Here is a 17,893-nt window from a genome sequence, read left to right as displayed (position 1 = left end):
GGATATGAACAATGAAAGAGAAGAGAGATGACTATGTGATAGCAAGGTCGGAGGTGAGGTCCAAGGTTTGTCAGAAAATAGAAGGCAGCTAGGGAGAATTAACATTTTTTTTATTTTTTTGCGGGAGAATGCACATGATGTCACGTCTTGTTGCGATGGTGAATATAGAGGAAATGGAAAGGAAAGAGATATGAAATGTTACCTTATGTCTTCCCACAATCTTGGTATATATCTAAAAGTATATATTACCTGTATATGTAGAAAAGTTGAGGGACAACATCTTCGTGGAGAAGATAAAAGATGGCCACAACTTATGCTCTTGGACTCATCTATATTTCTCTTGTGCCCGTAGCAACGCACGGGCATTCTACTAGTCAAATCATATTTTCCACTAATGGATGGCATGGTGGGTAATTTATAGCAACTTTGAGGGTATTTTTATTTTTATTGACGAACGATGAGAAGCATTCCGTGCTTTTTTATTATTAGAAAGAGATTATTCTCCTTTAACAAACAGACCTTGGCCGTCTTTCTTTAGCACTACACATGGTTAAGTGGAGGTGGGTCACACAAAGCCCTTTTTCTTGGCTGGGCCATAAGGATCTGGGCAGCGCTGATTCATGTTTTTGTCTCAAGAAAAAAGCAGGAAACTCAGTTTTTTACTCCAAAAAAGATATTTATTTTAGATCCCAAAAAGATAAAATTAGAGATCAATTCTTGCAGAAAATCCATGTCGAAAGAATCTTGCAGAAAAGCCACGTAACAAAAATACTAATGGTTGGTGTACTTGTCTTCGCTGCTTTTTATCAAAAATACTAGTTCATGTATTTCTAACAAGGTTGATTCCATTTTATAAATTAACAATTGGTTATTCTATCAGCTTTATTTTTGTTGTGGTCTGTTTCTTGATGTCCTATTTTGGTCTGAATAGGCTGATTGTAGCTGTTACATTTTTATGTCTTGCCATAAAAAAACACCTTGTCCTCCACCAGCGTGTGTGATTAAAGTTTGACACACGGCGAGAAACCCTAACCTTGCCGCCCCAAGGAACTGGCAGGAATTTACGCTGGAGCTCCATCTAATCCGTCCCAATGGATGAAGTTGAGGAGGACCGGAGCTTGGAACACTGAGTCGAAGGGGCCCCGCCATCCGTCCAAACGCCATCACTGTGAGACTAAAACCCTACCTATCTACTAGTGGGAGTCGAGACAACATAATTAATTCTCCTCCCCGCCACCGGCCGCTGGATCGGCAGGCGGAGGGGAGGCGAATCCGCAGGCTCGCCGACCGAGATCAAGGGGAGGAAGGCTTTTCCAAGTCACCTTGGGAGGGAGGAAAGAAAAGCCTTAGCTTGCACAAATCTCTTAATGTAAGCCGCGATCCCCGCCAATGTGTCGCCGCGTTTTGGCGACACGAGGGAAACCACACCATCTCCGCCTAGGCACCACCTCACTCTCATCTCGCCACCACCTGAGGATACTGTTGGTGAAGTGGACACGACATTCGGTAGGCTGGTGGCGGGGGATCTCGTTGTGTGGAACGGTGCCAGATCTGGGGTGCTCCATGGTGAACCGATGGTGGCTTCTTCGTCAGATGTGGGGGTTGTTCCAGGTCGTCGGTGGGGGTGTCGCTCATAGGTGGCACAGTGGTGCAGCGCCAGAGCAGCAGCGCAGTGGGCGCACGACTTGCGGCTTGTGGGCTTGATCTGTGCCCATGCGAGCCTACAAGCTGGTGCTTGAGGTGTATGGTGTGGAGCTCGGTCAAGGCACCGCCAGTAGGATCTAGCGCGTGGAAGAACAATGGGGTGTGGTGGCCATAGGGCGTGCAGGTATATTGGCGCGATTGTGCCCGATCTTCCTAGTGGCGGCTCATCACAAGTTTCCTGTTGCGGTGCGAGGCATGGTGAGTTCTCATGTCAAAGGGCGCAGTATTGGGGTGTGGAGGGCGCGGTGGTGGCTACACATCGGTGATTTTTTCTCCGTGGTGTTGTGGCGGCTCGATCAGTGTGCTCTTGTGGCAGCCATGGTCTTTCGTTGCCGGCGGTCTCTGCCGGCTATGGTCAGACCCCTTCTACGGGGCTTCGTGGGGTGGCGGGGCAAAGGCTCTGGGCGAAAGCCTTGCTTCCCAATGGGGATTGGTTACTGGCGACAATGGCATGGTGGTGCTTTTTTCCTTGGGAGTTGTCGCGAAGTGCCCTCCTCTCCACTAGGTCGTGGTGGTCGTTGCTTGGGTTGCGGTGGTGGCAATTGGTGTGGCCGGACCCCTTCCCAGGTTCCGGTGGGGAGTTGTGGGTGGTTTCCCGGCGAAAGCTTTATTGATCGGGGGGTTGATGCCGGCGATGATAACGCCTACGGGCGTCGTGTTTGCTTCTTAATAGGCATCTTCGGAGATCCCGCTCACTTCTCTCTATGTAGCGGGCGAGTAGGCAGTGGAGGTTGAGTTGGCCGACCATGGCTTTGTTGTTTCCTTTCTCTCTCTCTTTTTTTTTTACCTTTTTGCGCTCGTGGTCGGGTTTTTTGCTTGATTTTCCTTATAAGCCATGCTAATTCTATTCATTTTTTTATGAAATTGCATGAACACCCTCCCCTCTTGACAAGGTTCTGTCAAAAAAATCTCAGCTGCTCGATCACAACTTCAGTTGAGTTTAGTTCAAACCTTGAGACAACGAGGACCATCTATTTGAACCAAGCAGAGAGTACAATTCAAGCATAGCTCGTCAGCTGGTCACGAACAATGCACGGATCTACGTGACTTTCCTTGCTGCCTACTACCTCTAAAACATCTTATATTTTGAGACGGAGGTAGTAGTTGGTGAATAATCAAATGGCAACGCCGTCTGCGTGCACAAGTTATTTAATTAACCAATCAATCTTGTGTGACTTGTGCTAGCTCCATTAACCTACCTACCCAGCCAAGTCATACATACGTACAACACATGCATCTTCTTATACCTGCTTAAAGAAATTCAGTAAGCAAAAACTAGTTTACCAACCTCGGCCAGGTGTTGAACCAGCTGGCAATATCACGTAGTCCCTCCGCCTTAATATACAGAGCGTCGTTTCATCTGCCAAAACAACATTTTGATCAACAATTACTTTGTTCATTCACGCTTTCCATGATACAAACTATATAATATTATCGCTGGATTTGTGTTTTCTGTTTCTTCAGACAAAGGACCGATTATCGAATTTATCGCAGCATTTGGATGAGCCAAAAAAACGTAAATACACACCAAGTACTTCAAAATGGGAGCAATGGATACATTCTCCTCCCACCAATCACCACACCAGCCCATCTGTTGCACAGCTCACCTGACCAGTCATCACCTCCTGGCCACACGTAAGATCTTACTCAGTCCAACGTGTTCACACATTAACATATAAGACCCCACTAGTCCGATTGATTAACTACCTTTTTAATACCAAACTATTTTCTCCCACTCTCATCCCAACCATATGTACCAACCGAATTTGTTTTCATTATACTAAAGACGGCAATTAGTGTAGAATCATCAGACACAATCAGTAACCAAATCGTTGAAAAAACTGTCAGAGGGATACGGGATCTCATAAACAACATCAGCAATCGAATGATCTAACATGCAACCGTGTCTGACGGCTCAAGGCAACAAAACAAACACCTGTAGTATCTAGTACGTGCAACCACATAGTGTTCCTGAATTTAACCGATTAATTAATTAGCTTCATGACATGGCAACTATAGTTTTCTAGCTAGCTAATTGACAAAGGGGAAAAAGAAGAAGAAGAAGCAGCTTTTGCCTAATGATAAAAATATACTGTTGGTGACTGACCATGTCTGATGAGTCATGACAGTGTCACTTTCCCCTACTCTTTCAGCTGTCCAGCTCCTCAACTTCTTTGTTTACAAGAAAACTAGGGTTATCATTGCTGATTATAACCTTCTTACACCATGACAACGCACAGCTTAGCTGTAAGCACATACTTGTAATCTTCTCTAGAAGAATACATAGAAATGTCCAAGTTCCATTTATTTAATGTAATAAAGAATATTTTTCATTACTAATCGACAGATAAGTTTTTTATTAAGCGGACACCGAGAAAGAAGACGGAGACAAAGACAATTTTATGTATTTAGTGCTCATAAGAAGGTCAACCGTGTGATGTAAGCTGAAGCATGCATTTTGATCAACATTTTGATCAACAATTACATTATTCAGTCACGCTTTCCATGATACGAAGTATACAATATTATCGCTGGATTTGTGTTTTCTGTTTCTTGGGAAAAAGATCGATTGTCGATATCAAAATTTACGGTACATACAATAGATGCATGTCAAGTCGGTGTCATGGATTTTTCTGATGATTTTTAAGTACTCTAACATGGACAGAGGCCGCGGGGTATCCGACTTTTCGAGGAAAAAAGTACTCTAACATGGAGCAATGGATTCATTCTCCTCCCACCACTCACCACGTCAGCCCATTTGTTGCACAGCTCAGCTGACCAGTCATCACCTCTTGGCCACACGTAAGATCTTACTCAGTCCGACATGTTCACACATTAACATATAAGACCCCACTAGTCCGATTGATTAACTACTTTTTTAATACCACACTAATCTCTCCCATTCTCAACCCAACCATATATGCACCTGAATTTTCATTATCATAATGACGACAGTTAGTGCAGAATCATCACACACAATCAGTAACGAAATCGTTGAAAAATCTGTCAGAGGGATACGGGATCTCATAAACAACATTTGCAATCGGATGATCTAACATGCTACTGTGTCTGACAGCTCAAGGCAACAAGACAAACACCTGTAGTAGTAGTATCTAGGACGTGCAACCACATTGTGTGCCTGAATTTACCCCAATAATTAATTAACTCCACGGCATGGCAACTATCATTTTCTAGCTAGCTAATCGACATTCGGCAAAGGGAAAAAAAGATGAAGAAGCTTTTGATTGATGATAAATATATACTGTTGGTGACTGACCATGTCTGATGAGTCACGACAGTGTCACTTTCTCCTGCTCTTTCAGCCTTGTTTACAAGAAAACTAGGGTTATCATTGGTGATTAGCCTTCTTACACTATGACAGCGCACAGGCTTAGCTGTAACCACATACTTGTCATCTTCTCTAGGAGAGAATGCATAAAAATGTCCAGGTTCCATTTATTTGATTTAATAAAGAATAGCTTTCTTTACTAATCGACGGATCGGTTTTTTATTAAGCTGACTTATAGGAAAAAGACCGAGGCAAAGACAGTTTTATTTATTTGGTGCTCATAGGAAGGTCAATCGTGTGATGTAAACTGAAGCATGCATGGCCTGTTCAGACTAACTCATCAACCATATCTTCAGCTGGGTTCAGACTTCATAGATGATACAGTTCGGACTCAGTTCAGTTTAACTCTGCCTTCTGCAACAAGCAAAGTGCAGTAGATTTATGTGTAACACATGCTTGAGCGATGCCACGTGAATTTCAAAAGGAAAAAAGGAAAAAAGAAAAAGAAAAAAGAAAGCAATGCTACCTCACTGACAGCATGAAAATAGTTCTTTTTTCCATGGAGTGAAAACAAATTGATGTGGTTGCTGGTTGGTGGTTGCATTCAGTTCAGCTCATGCAAGAAAAGTTTGCTAGCCTTATCCTGTTATGTACTGTACTCCATCTGAACTGAAGAGCAGGGCAGCGCATGTGACGAACAGGTGGGCCATGGTGTAGGTAGGGTAGGGTGCCCATCATGCACTTGTTTCGAGGCAATCTCTATCTCACTCTCAATCACATGATAAACGATCTTCTCCTGCTACCTCTCTCTCTCATCCTCCAAAAGTCAAGAAGCCCCATCTCTTGCATTTGACAACCCACATTGATTTCATCAACATCAGTAGATTAATACCTTCTTCCCCACCACCACATATGGCTTGAGGCTGCGCCTACACCACTAGTATAAAAAAAAACCTGGCTCCCCCTGTGGGCGAGGCAGAGCAGAGCAGGACCTAGAGAAAAGATCTTTAGTGCTGTACTTTGTGAGGAGAAGAAGGTCGAGGCCTCGAGGGGGGAGATAATGATGGAGGTGGCGGTGGAGAGCCCGCAGCCAGCGGCATGGGACCACTTCAAAGAGGAGGTGGAGATCATGGAGGCGGAGGGCGGCGGCACTGCCGTCGCCACCGCCGCCGCTGCTGCTGCTGCAGCAGGGGAGCTGCTGACCAGGGAGATCAAGAAGAGGCTGTTGGTCCATGCCCGTGAGAATGGGAATGGCCATGGCCATGGCAATGGAGGAGGAGCAGAGGAGCCCGAGGCTGCTCCTGAGGTGGAGCATAAGGAGGAGGAGGAGGCTCCGGAAGAACCCAAGGTTGCTGAAGAGGAGCAGCAGCACAAGAGTATCTTCTTCGATGCAGCCAAAGGTGACACCTCTGTTTCTTACCCATCTGCTCCTGCTTAATTATTATTTTCCTCATGGGGAGAAGAAGAATATAGGGATGGGATTTAATTGGTTGGTCCAATTCCTCTTGCTTAATTAATTTCTTGGTTGGTGGATGTGGAGGCTGCATTATTTTCCTGCAGGAGAGAACTCCTGCTGCAGTGATTTCAGGCTCCACCTGCTTCTCATTCCTTAATTTGTCCATTTCTGGAAAGCAATAATTTTTGTATTGGAATGTTCTCCAAAAAGCAATCCATATGTGCTGTGCAAAACTAACTTTGTCGTCTTGTAAGAGCTCTAGGCAGTGTCTGGAAATTTCATTACTGCTGCTGTCTCTGCTTCCTCAGTTTTACCATGTGGGATAGGATGCAGTGATTATTGCATTCAGTATCCTGGAGATCTTATTCAGAAACCAGACAAAAAAGGACACGCGAAACGCATGCTAAAAAGGACAAAATCTCAGTGAAAGCGATAGTATATGCCAACATCCCTCTCATCTAATCTAGGCCTCACTCAGAATCATTCGAAACCTTTTGCTGACCACTCAATTCACTGATACGTAGCCTTCCATGGCAGATGTCGACGGCGACTCGCAAGCTCCCCGGATCCGCAAAGTCTTTTTTAGAAGTTACTTCCTCCGTAAAGAAATATAAGAGTCCTAAACGATCTTATATTTTTTTACAGAGGGAGTATCATTTAGATTAGACACTAACTCTCTCTTAAAATTTGCTTTGTATTGCTTCACTCAAGCATTAGCTTTGTGGTCGTTCGATAATATGAGTAGTAAAGCTAGTTTTCTATTGCTTTACTGAAAGCTTAGCCTTCTATTGCTTCACTGAAGGGTTGTGGAAGTGCCGGCACTGCGATTGGACGTACCGCTTGAGTAGTCCCTGTGGAAATGGTACCATAGATCATCGAGGCTATCGCCACCAAATCGAACGGAATAGCGAATCGTTAGTTGAGAAGAAAGGATCGTTTTACGGTTCACCGAACAAAGGTTAGTGCTGAGACCGAGCAATATGGCGATGAGGAAATTTAGGACAGCTGTGATTAACTTCAGTTTATCTAGCATACCTGCAATTCTAGCTTGGTTTCTTTGCCTTTCTGTCATATTTTTTCAAAGTTGTTGTTGCGCATAATAAAATATAAGGCAAATTTTAACATGGTCCCTCTTACCTCCTTTTTTTACATGTGAGGTAAGAAGGTAAGAGTCAATCAAGCCATTCATTGATGAGATCAACGGCTAAGATCTATTTTATACTCTTACCTCTCATGTGAAAAGAGGGGGTAAGAGGGACCATGTTAAAACTGCTCAAAATATAAAGTTGATTCACAATGTTTGAATTGGCACTGATATATCTCCCTTTGTTTTTCAGTTCCTGATATTATTACTGAGGTAAGTGCCAGATATCTGGTCACGGGAACGATGCGATCTGGTGACGGAAAGGAAGAAGCGAATGAAACTCCGAGTACAAAAGACAAGCAGCTTGAAGCACATGAAAATGGCAATGTTCAAGAAATCAACCATGGTCCAAGCAATGGCAAGTTAGAAAATGGATCACACTCGAATGGTTCGCATCAGGTCCCCAACGGTGCTGAACCTAAGACAGAGTACCTGTTTGAAATCAACAAGACTCAAATGTACCCAACTGAAGTTGACAAGGACAAACATGTCACTGAGGCTCAACCGAAGGTCGAAGAGTACGACCTTGAGAAGATTTTGGACCAGCAAGAAACTCATGACCTCTTCTGTCCCAACTGCAAATCATGCATAACTCGGAGGGTGATCCTGAAGAAGAGGAAAAGGACAGTAAGGCCAGCAAACCCCCATGCACCATCAAAGAGACCGTACACTGAAGAAGTACTAGTGCCACTGCCTTCTGCTACTTTACCTGGAAGTGATGAGCAGGAGTCACCCGACGTGTTCAGATGTTTGTCATGCTTCTCCTTCTTCATTCCGGCAGGTACCGATAACATTTAGTTAGAGGCAGTCTTGGTATTCCACTTATGTTTTGGTTGTATTGCTTAAACATTTCATTTCGATCAAATGGGACTGGCTTAACTTATGTTCCTGTCACCAGGATGCAGTTTCAACATATTCCGTATTTTTGGGAGGAGGGATTTGGACCAAGTTGATGTTCTGCCTCCTCCGGCATCAGTGGACACGCCTCCTCGGTCTGAAAATTGCACAAGTTGGCTTCTGTCTTGTTTCCAGCCAGAAGATTGCCCAAACCAACCTCATCCTGCTGGTATGTTTGCAACCTATATATGTTCTCCTGACAAACTTAGAAAAATATATGTGTAGTTATCAATTATCCTGAAGTAGTTGTTCTCTTCATTAAGTGAACAATTCAACATATTGCAGATTCAGTGACGGTGCCACTGTTGTCCGGTACACAGAGCTCCAACAATACAACCACAACAACTGAATCTAGCAGATCATATGTTCATCATAGTCATGGCACGGTTGTAAAGCCGGAGCAGTCGAGAGTCGAATCACCTTTGGAGAACCAAGCTGCACCAGGTATGTACCTTGTGTTCTTCTGACCAAGTTATCTGTAACTGATGCTTTATTTTATCAGCTGAGCAATTCAACTGTTGCAGATCCAGCGACAACGCCAGTGTTGTCTGATACGCAAAGCCCCAATGATACAACCACAACAACTGGATCTAGTACATACTATGTTCATCATAGTCAGGGCACAGTTGCTAACCCAGAGCATTCGACTGCCGAATCATCGTCGGACCATCAGACCACCACAATCACCACAACTACAACCACGAAAGCAACGGCTACATCATCCTCTACAAACACTTCATCTCACACCGCGTCTGCTACAGGTACGTGGCGTGCAACATTCTTTTGTTTTATGGATTCACATATGTGTACTTTATTGGTAATAAGCTGCAATGGCTACATTTGCATAGAAACAACAAAAATATATGCCAAAAAAGAGGTTGTAGAGTTTCATGGGGTATATACCAATCTACACTTTTTTTCTCGTGAAAAAACAGCAATGCAATAGATCAGGAAGCTTAACTTTTCAATATTAATTGCATCTTGTTTAGGACTAATTTGTCAGTGTAATGGACTAAAGTAACAAAAATGGCACGCAGGTTTCTTCCACACAGACACACTGGAAGTGATAACCGGTGAAATGCCTCCCTCAAAGCCTGACGGTGGTGCAAATCACCACCTACTTGGCCATGATGGTAGGTCTAATTAAACGTGATCAGTTTGCATTAGCTACATTTATTCATAGATGCAACGTTATAGTAGTAATTTTATTGGTTCAGATGTTCACAGAACTGCAACGACTGCCTCCGAGAATGGCTTTACAACCCATTCAGTTCACGCTTCAGGAGTGAAGGTCAATGGCCCGAATGTGACAAATGTCGCGAGGGGCGACATATCAACTACGCCGATTCCTCAAACAACAGATTCACATCATGTAGCGGTATCAGTCCCTGAAGAAGTGAATCTGGTTGCTCCTAGACCACAACAGAGGGATGACTGGGATATACCGAAAGCCATAGTGTATGGAGGCTTAGTGGAGTCGGTCACCAGCCTCTCCGTTGTTTCAGCAGCAGCATCAAGTGGAGCAAAAACATGTCAGTTACTAACTCGCTTTCCACATATTTACCTGACGAATACTCTGCAAAAATAAAAATATTTACATGATGAATGCACTATTTTGACACTGATATTTATATTGTCCCATCTAATGAAATTATGTTTTTCACTTGCCTGCAGTGGACATATTCATCCTGGGCATAGCCAACCTTATCGGAGGGCTTCCTGTCATTTACCACAATGTAACAAACTTCTCTCCCGACTGAATTTTCACACTGTTTTTACTGCTCATTACAGAAAACTCACCCCCAAACACCAAAAGCTAACATATCATTTCCCCGTCGATAACAGATCGCCGTTCTGAGAGACATCCGAGACGTGAACGACGACGAGCGGGTCGGCCAGTACTGGCTGCAGCTCGGAAGGCGGTCGAAAGCCCGGCTCCACATGGTCCTGGCCCTGCTCTCATACATCGTGTTCGGGCTGCTTCCACCAGTCGTCTACGGGTTGTCGTTCCGCGAGAGCAATGACAGGGAGAACAAGATGATGGCCGTCGCCGGCGCTTCACTCGCGTGCATCGCTCTGCTAGCGCTCGGAAAGGCGCATGTACAGACAGCACCCAGGGCATACTTCAAGACTCTCATGTACTACCTGACCATCGCCGTGAGCTCGTCGGGGCTGTCGTACGTCGCAGGTGTGCTGATCACGCGGCTCTTGGAGCACTTTGGAATCATCGAGCAAGGTGGATTGGCTGCTCCTGCTCCTCCAGGCCTGTCGTTCGCTCATTCAGAGGGTGCACAGACATCTGCATGGGCCTCATTCTGAAGACTGATGTCTGAACTCTGAAGTTCACGGGAACACTGGTGCAAAAAACAAACAAAAGACACGTATGAGTCCAAAGAGCAAGTGCCTGAACTGAAGATATGTAGGGGGTGCACACTAGGAAATGTAGCACTAGCTAGATAACCTTGTGCCACATCTTCCAGTTGGGCTTCAGTTCGTACTAAAACATGAAGGCACACATTAAGCGAAAATTGCTTTTGGAGCTCGGCCTCCATGGAGGCTGGTTTTTGAAAAATTCAAATTTCATATTTTTACATTCCAGAAAATTCTGAAAAAATGCAGATACACATGGAGGCTTAACATACATGTGTGTAAATTTTCAGGATGAAATACATTGAAATGAATGTTGTGCAAAAAAGACAAATCCGAGGCTTTTCTAGACATGATACTGTTCATCCCAAAAGTCCATGAATTTGTTCTTTTTGCATAAATCGCATCTCAAGGTATTTCATCCTGGAATTATACACACATACACATCACATCCTTGTATACTTGTTAATTTTTTCAACTTTTTCTGAAACCTAAAATTTTGAATTTTCAAATAATTCTGCCTCTATGGAAGGCCGAGCTCCAAAATGCCATTCTCTACATTAAGACACTTGAAACATGCAATAATATAATTAGAACTGATGTCTCATTGAGCTTCATATTTATTTTCAATCATTTAATATTCCATAATGGAAATGGATCAGACGCACAAAAAAAGGAAGAAAAACACACAATAAACTAACATTTAAGCCCTTCTATATCACTGCATTGTGTAAGCATACCAAGACACTATTCTCATCTAGATTTGTCCTTTTTTTATTCTCTGTGTTTAGTTTTTTTTGGTGGTGGGGGAGGGGGGAGGGGGCGGATTGTAGAAACATACGCTTCCCTACGCCTCGTGCATATGGAGGAGTTGGGCGCCGTTGAAATGCAAAATCCATGTTTGGCTCACTGTCTAGCATCGGATTTGGACCTTGGATCGACCTTCGGCCTGTTTCACGTGCCTGCAAGAGGAGGACAATGCGGAACACATACACATACAGTGCTCATACGCTAGACAGATGTGGCACAAGTGCATCGTTGGGCTGAACTTGGAGGTGACTCACCCGCTTGGGCAAGATAGCCTGCTGGATTGGTGGCTACAAGCTAGAAGAAGCTTCACAGGTGCTGGCAGGAGAGGTTTCGACATATCGGTAGTCGCAGTGGCTTGGTCACTATGGAAGCAGGGAAACGCGAGGATGTTCAATCGGATAAATCAATAGAAAACCGTGGATGAGCTATACAACCACATCATGAACGAGATCAAAGACTGGAAGGAGGCCGGACTAGGTGTAGGAGTTTTAGACCGTTTTGTGAGAGAGTAGGCTTTTGAGTAGGTGTTGGTGCAGGTGTCTTGGTTCACTTGTGTTGATGTCCGCATCATTGACGTACTCTCAAAAAAGAAATGGTATTTTTATTAAAAAAATAATTTTAATTTTAATAGATTCTAAGCGCGGTTTCATGTATGCTATGGGAGCACATGATACTTCCCCGTGCACCAAAAGATCGGAGTACTTCGCCAGCCCATTTATTGTGCGGCTCAGCTGACCAGCATCAGCTCTTGCCTCTCCCTCAAAAAAGAAAAACAGCTCTTGCCTCTTCGCCGGTCCAACATGTTCACACACACATACTTATAAGATCTTGCTCAGTCTGGCAGCACATCAACATATAAGACCCTACCAGTCCAACTAGTTAAGAACATTTTTAATACCAGCAAATCTCGCTCATTCTATACACTCCAATCAAACCAACTTCGTTTTCATTCTAATAATTTAATGACATTAATCAGCGTAGAATTTGGCTACGCTATCAGCATCCTAATCGTTGACAAGCAGAGCTACCCGATCTGATAAACAACATTAGCATCCGAATGATCTAACATGCAACTGTCTCTGAACAGTTCAAAGCAGCAGGACAAACACCTGCAGTATCTAGGACGTGCAACCGCACAGTAGCTGGATTTTAACCGATTAATTAATTAACTCCACGGCATGTCAACTATCGTTTTCTATCAAGCAAACCGACAAATGAAAAGGAGTTTTTTCTTCAAATTATAATAATCATCTTATTTGGATGGCTCAGCACATGTCACTTTCTCTTGCTCTTTCAGCTGTCCAGCTCCCCATATCTTTTGTTTACAAGAAAACCAAGTTGATCATTGGTGATGAGTCTTCTTACACACGATGGCAACTCTGAGGCTAGCTGTAAACCATGTGATCTTCCCTAGAAGAATTTATACCATTGTCCAACTTCAATTTATTTAATGGAAGGTTTTTTCTTTCGATGAACCGGCGGTCGATTTTGTTTCCAAGCGGAATCGTCAAGAGAAGACCGAATCGAGAATAGTTTTATTTCTTTTTATTTAGTCCATATATACGCGTGTCGCACCAATCTTGTGATCTAAGCTACATCAGGCAGAGTTTTGTTCACATGATAGTTTTTCAACCCATCAACCATATGTAATCACTCGAGTTCAGTTCATACCTGGACCGTATAGATGATGGTACAGTACAGTACAATACTCCTATTTGCAAGAAGCAAAGTGCGGGCACGTGCTCCCACCATGTCACCTCAATTTCAAAAGAAGAAAAAGAGAAGCGGAAAAGAAATAAGCGTGCGATCTCACTGTCAGAGCTATGTCATCTCACTGACATCATAAAAGAGTTATTTCTTTTAAGGACTAATAAAATTAATTAATTAATTAATAATGGTGGTGGTTGCATGTTGCCTCTGCATTCGTTCAGTTCATCTAGTCGTGTTATCCTGTCCTGTACTTAAAAGCAGGGACAGGTGGGCCAGGCTGTGCATGTAGGGTGCCCATCATGTACTTGCTTCCGGGCAACAGCAATATCTGGCCTCACATGATACACGATCATCTCCTCTCTCACCACCCAAAGTCAAGCCCCAGTTCATTTCTACATTGACAACAGCCATTTGATCAATATTGGACTGAGATTTGGGTTATTTGTATGTTTCGTCGGGGAATAAACAGTGGCAAATGCTCATGGGATTGTGCCCACATTAATTAATTGGTTGATTAATTATCATACCCAACAGTAATATTGATTAATTAATTACGGCACTTGGTCAGTCAAGCGTGTTTATACCGACACCGCACACATCAACACATAATTAACATGATGGTGGGATTGCTGGTAAACACACATAATTAATACGCGCCTGGGTGGGCCGCCTCCCGCTGCAGCCGCCGGGCTACCTCATTTCCTATGGTCTTAGGATCATGGAGGCCTCGTGGATTCTAGTCCTTGCTAGCAGAAGGGCTCCGTTTTTATGTGTGTTTTTTTTAGTTTTGGTAGGTTTTGTGTCCTGCTCAGAAAGACGAGACGGCGGTGACTACATTAAGACAGGATAAGATTTTTTTTTCCCACCTAGCCCTCGTCCCAATAGTGCTTCTAGTGATGTCGGAGGGCGTGTGGAAGTTTGTCTCCAATGGATCTTGCGGTATTTAGTCGATGTTTTACTTCGGTGGACCTGCTTGGATCCGATCTTCGTCCGTCTATGTTTATGTGTCTATATATTGGATCATTTTGATATATGCTTCTCTTCATCGGCAGCGGTTGTTGTTTTGGACTTATGGTGTGCTGGCCCTCTAGGGGTTTAGCACGACGACTTCCTGACTGTCTACCACAGCAAGGTTTGCCCGGCTACACTGATGAAGGGGCAATGACGGCAGCGCTCCTTTGGCTCGCTTCAGTGCTTGTAGTCGTCCCTAAGTTATCTATGAATCTGGATGTATTTTGTTTACTTTTGATGTTTTTTCAGTACTTTAACAATTGATGAATAGATCAGAAGTTTTTCCCGTAAAGTAAAATACGCACCTGGGTAGAATAAATGTGTTATTTACCAGCTAATGTGGCTAACTTAGCACATTGACATGTGGGATAGGGAATATTGAGATTTTAGTTTTTGAGTCCCTCTTTCACTAACATCTATCTCAACGAGAGGCTACAAAGGTTCCTTTTTATAAGGTAATCGTTTGATTGATTAATTCTTCAAATGAGCATTTGATGTTCGCTCCATCGTATGAGCGAACTCTCATGCACGATTGACTGAGGAATTTTTGTAGAGGAAAGGGAAACTGGCAAAGACAGATGGAAACAAGCCACCTTGTGGGTTCGCTAAAACTATTGCTCATGGGGTGTAAAAAAATGTGTCACCTTTACTCTATTCGCTCTGCGGTGGCAGCAAAGAGAAATGACACAGTTCGTATGAGGAGGTTGATCACAAAGCAAGAGAAAGACGGGGCACGAGAACAATGTGGCTAGGAATGCCATTCGCTCAGTTCCATGAAGAAATGACACAGTTTCCAAGATGTGACCATCTTTTTTTCCGGCAAACATGTTTTAAAAAAGCACTCCAGAACAATTCCATTTCCATGTAACAAAACATCACACATTTTACAATGCATCTAGTAATAACAAGATGTTGGTGGTTCTTTCTTTACCCAGGGGCAAACGAAGAAATAAGAAATATTTAGTCACCGAAATTGTAAAGGATTTATTACATTTTGAGCTGGCTGTAGTGCCAACATAATCTAACCATCATTTTGTATGCCATTTTAAATCACTCCAAAACAATTTCATTTTCGTTTTGATGACGATGTTAATCTAGAGTATAACGTTTGTGATTAGCGGCCAGACCGTTGACAAGATCTTAGAGGATTATCTAACATGCATGCATGCATATCTTAGTAATTTGTTTGATTAATTAATCAACTCCATGACATGGCAACCATCCCAGCTAATTAGTTGACGAGGAAGTCTTTACCCAAATAATAATAATAATAATAATAATAATTCTCTTCGGTTTGATCACGCATGTCTCATCAAAAGTCACTTTCTCTCGCTCTTTCAGCTATCCAGATCTTCCTCCTATCACTAATCTTCCCACTTTCTTTATGAGAAAAACGAAGATCTTCCTGCACGACGACAACTCATGGGTTTAGTTGTATCGCACATCTCCATGCTAACAGCCAGGTTTAAGAACAATATATAAAAAATGTGCAAGTGTTGTTTATTTAATTATTTTCAAATTCAAATATTTTTATGAATGTGTTGCATATTATTTAAACAGACTCAGCAAAAGAAAACCGAGGCCATTAAGAATACATATTCAGCCAATATGTACCTGTTCTTCCAATATTCTGAAGCTGTGGCCAGCGCGAGCCTACATTTCGGATGACAATGTCAAAAATTTCTCAACCATATCTTCAGCTCTGTTCAGACCACGAGACAACGAGGAACATACATACACGCGTAGTTTCATCAAAGAAGAAATGGGAAAAGAATATAAATGTACATTTTTTAAAAACATGACTATAAGATCTATTATAAAAGTAGCTCATCAGAAGTACAAAATACCCCACACATAATTAAAATTACATCGAGGTCTCTAGACCATCGGACTACCACTATCGCCGCCAGAACAAGCCACCAACGTACCGCTGTCACCGCACCCATACCGCAATCGGCCTGACCTTGTCGATTACATTTGAGAAGTCTTCGTGCACGTGGTCCTAAGGAGGCTGACACCAAAACTCGCCGTTGATACATACGACGAGAAACCATAACCTCGACGCCTCAAGGAGCTGGCAGGAATCTACGAGGGAGCTTCGTCTAATCCATCCCGACGGATGAACTTGAGGAGGACCGAAGCCCAGAAGACTAATTCAAAGAAAAAGCGGCGACATCCGTCCGAGTGCCATGTCTGTGAGAACTAAAACTCTTATATATCTACTACCCGGAGTCGAGACACAAAAATTCACCTCCTCGCCACCAGCCGTCGGAGTGGCAAGTAGAGGGAAGGCGAATTCACAGGCTCACCAACGAAGATCGAAGGGTTGGAGGCTCTGCCCCAGTCGCCTTGCGAGAGGGGAAAGAAAGTTCATGGAAGATCTGTTCTAAGAAAAATGTATGTTAGGGCATCTACAACCTGGCGCCTTAAATCCGCCTCATAGGCCCGGGCGGGCCGCCCGGTCACTATCCGCTCGCAAATTTTTGACCCGGATGGGCGCCTCAGACGCCCCGGCTGACCGGCACCCCTCATATCCAGCCCAAAAATGGGGCTAATATGGGGGCGTTCGGGCACGCCCACCACATCGGACTCGGCCCATGCTGGCCCACCCGACCCCACATATATTTCTTCCCATCCGCTCGCCGGACCAAACCCTAGCCACTTCACTCCATCCGCCTTCACTCCCTTCCGCCACCCAAGCTCGTCCCGGCACCGTCCGGCAGTCTTCGACATGGCGGGCAGTGGATCCGAGTCCTTTACCTCCAGATCTGTCGACCCCGAGCTCATCCCACGCGGACCCGAAGAGTAGATGGCCATCCGACTTGCGCTCCGCCGCTCCAGAGAGGAGGCCCGTGCACGTCAAACACTCGGACTCCTTCCGTCGGGAATTCATGGCATCCACCCATATGGTGCATGGATCCGGCGCTAGGGCAGCCGTCGCTGCCTCACCGGAGATGGTGCGGTCCGTCCGGCGTCCGAACGCGGTGGCGGACACGCAACCCCTCTGTTGACGTGCCGAGGCCATGGACGTACCGTGGGCGTCATCCGATGCAAACATGACGCGGTGTGCTTGCCGTACGCGGCAGTGGGCACGGGACGCGGTGGCAGCACTCGCCTTGGTGGACGTTGGCGAGGTGGTGTCGCATTCTATGGCACCCCATACGGTGCACCAGTCCGGACGCGTTTACGGGCGTTTGAGGGGTCGGATTTGCCATGTCACTCTTATCCTCCTCATTGCATACATGAATGGCGAGGAACAAAATCAAGTAGTCAAGAACGGGAGACACACCAAACCCAAGTGGTTGGTGGTTATTGGTTGCCCTTGCATTGATCTAAGACAACTTTAGCACCACTGTACTCTAGTAGTATTATCCTGTCTGTCATGATCGCAAAAAAAAGGAAATGAGATGGGTCCATGTGACCGACAAGTGGGTCCGGCTGTTCTCATCTCATCAGCAGCAATGTACTCATACTACTGTGCATCTACCTCGATCACATGATAAAC

General features: G+C 44.3%; 1 protein-coding gene across 2 annotated transcripts; it reads left to right on the top strand.

The window, feature by feature from the left end:
* The first annotated feature begins 5,859 nt into the window (after positions 1 to 5,859).
* On the top strand, positions 5,860 to 11,083 carry LOC125521322 (membrane protein of ER body-like protein). 2 transcript variants are annotated; one of them, XM_048686378.1, is made up of 10 exons: positions 5,860 to 6,393; positions 7,252 to 7,407; positions 7,787 to 8,374; positions 8,492 to 8,659; positions 8,776 to 8,934; positions 9,015 to 9,251; positions 9,528 to 9,623; positions 9,708 to 10,022; positions 10,165 to 10,226; positions 10,336 to 11,083. In XM_048686378.1, exons 1-10 carry the CDS (start codon positions 6,054 to 6,056, stop codon positions 10,807 to 10,809), a joined length of 2,595 nt encoding a protein of 864 aa, XP_048542335.1. In that variant the 5' UTR covers positions 5,860 to 6,053; the 3' UTR covers positions 10,810 to 11,083. The 2 variants fall into 2 exon arrangements, with proteins under 2 accessions (XP_048542335.1, XP_048542336.1); XM_048686379.1 differs by lacking the exon at positions 7,252 to 7,407 and having other exon boundaries at positions 5,867 to 6,393.
* The last annotated feature ends 6,810 nt before the right edge of the window (positions 11,084 to 17,893 follow it).

Source organism: Triticum urartu, chromosome 7 (genome assembly GCF_003073215.2).
Source record: "Triticum urartu cultivar G1812 chromosome 7, Tu2.1, whole genome shotgun sequence".
Classification (NCBI taxonomy): Eukaryota; Viridiplantae; Streptophyta; class Magnoliopsida; order Poales; family Poaceae; genus Triticum; species Triticum urartu.
This window is presented reverse-complemented; position numbering and strand designations above follow the sequence as displayed.

What these genes read in the sequence shown, in the direction of transcription:
- LOC125521322 (XM_048686378.1), top strand. Translation starts at nt 6,054, where the DNA reads ATGATGGAGGTGGCGGTGGAGAGCCCGCAGCCAGCGGCATGGGACCAC. An exon ending in CTCCTTCTTCATTCCGGCAG is followed by an intron (nt 8,375 to 8,491) that starts GTACCGATAACA and finishes TCCTGTCACCAG; the next exon opens with GATGCAGTTTCAACATATTC. An exon ending in GGAGAACCAAGCTGCACCAG is followed by an intron (nt 8,935 to 9,014) that starts GTATGTACCTTG and finishes CAACTGTTGCAG; the next exon opens with ATCCAGCGACAACGCCAGTG.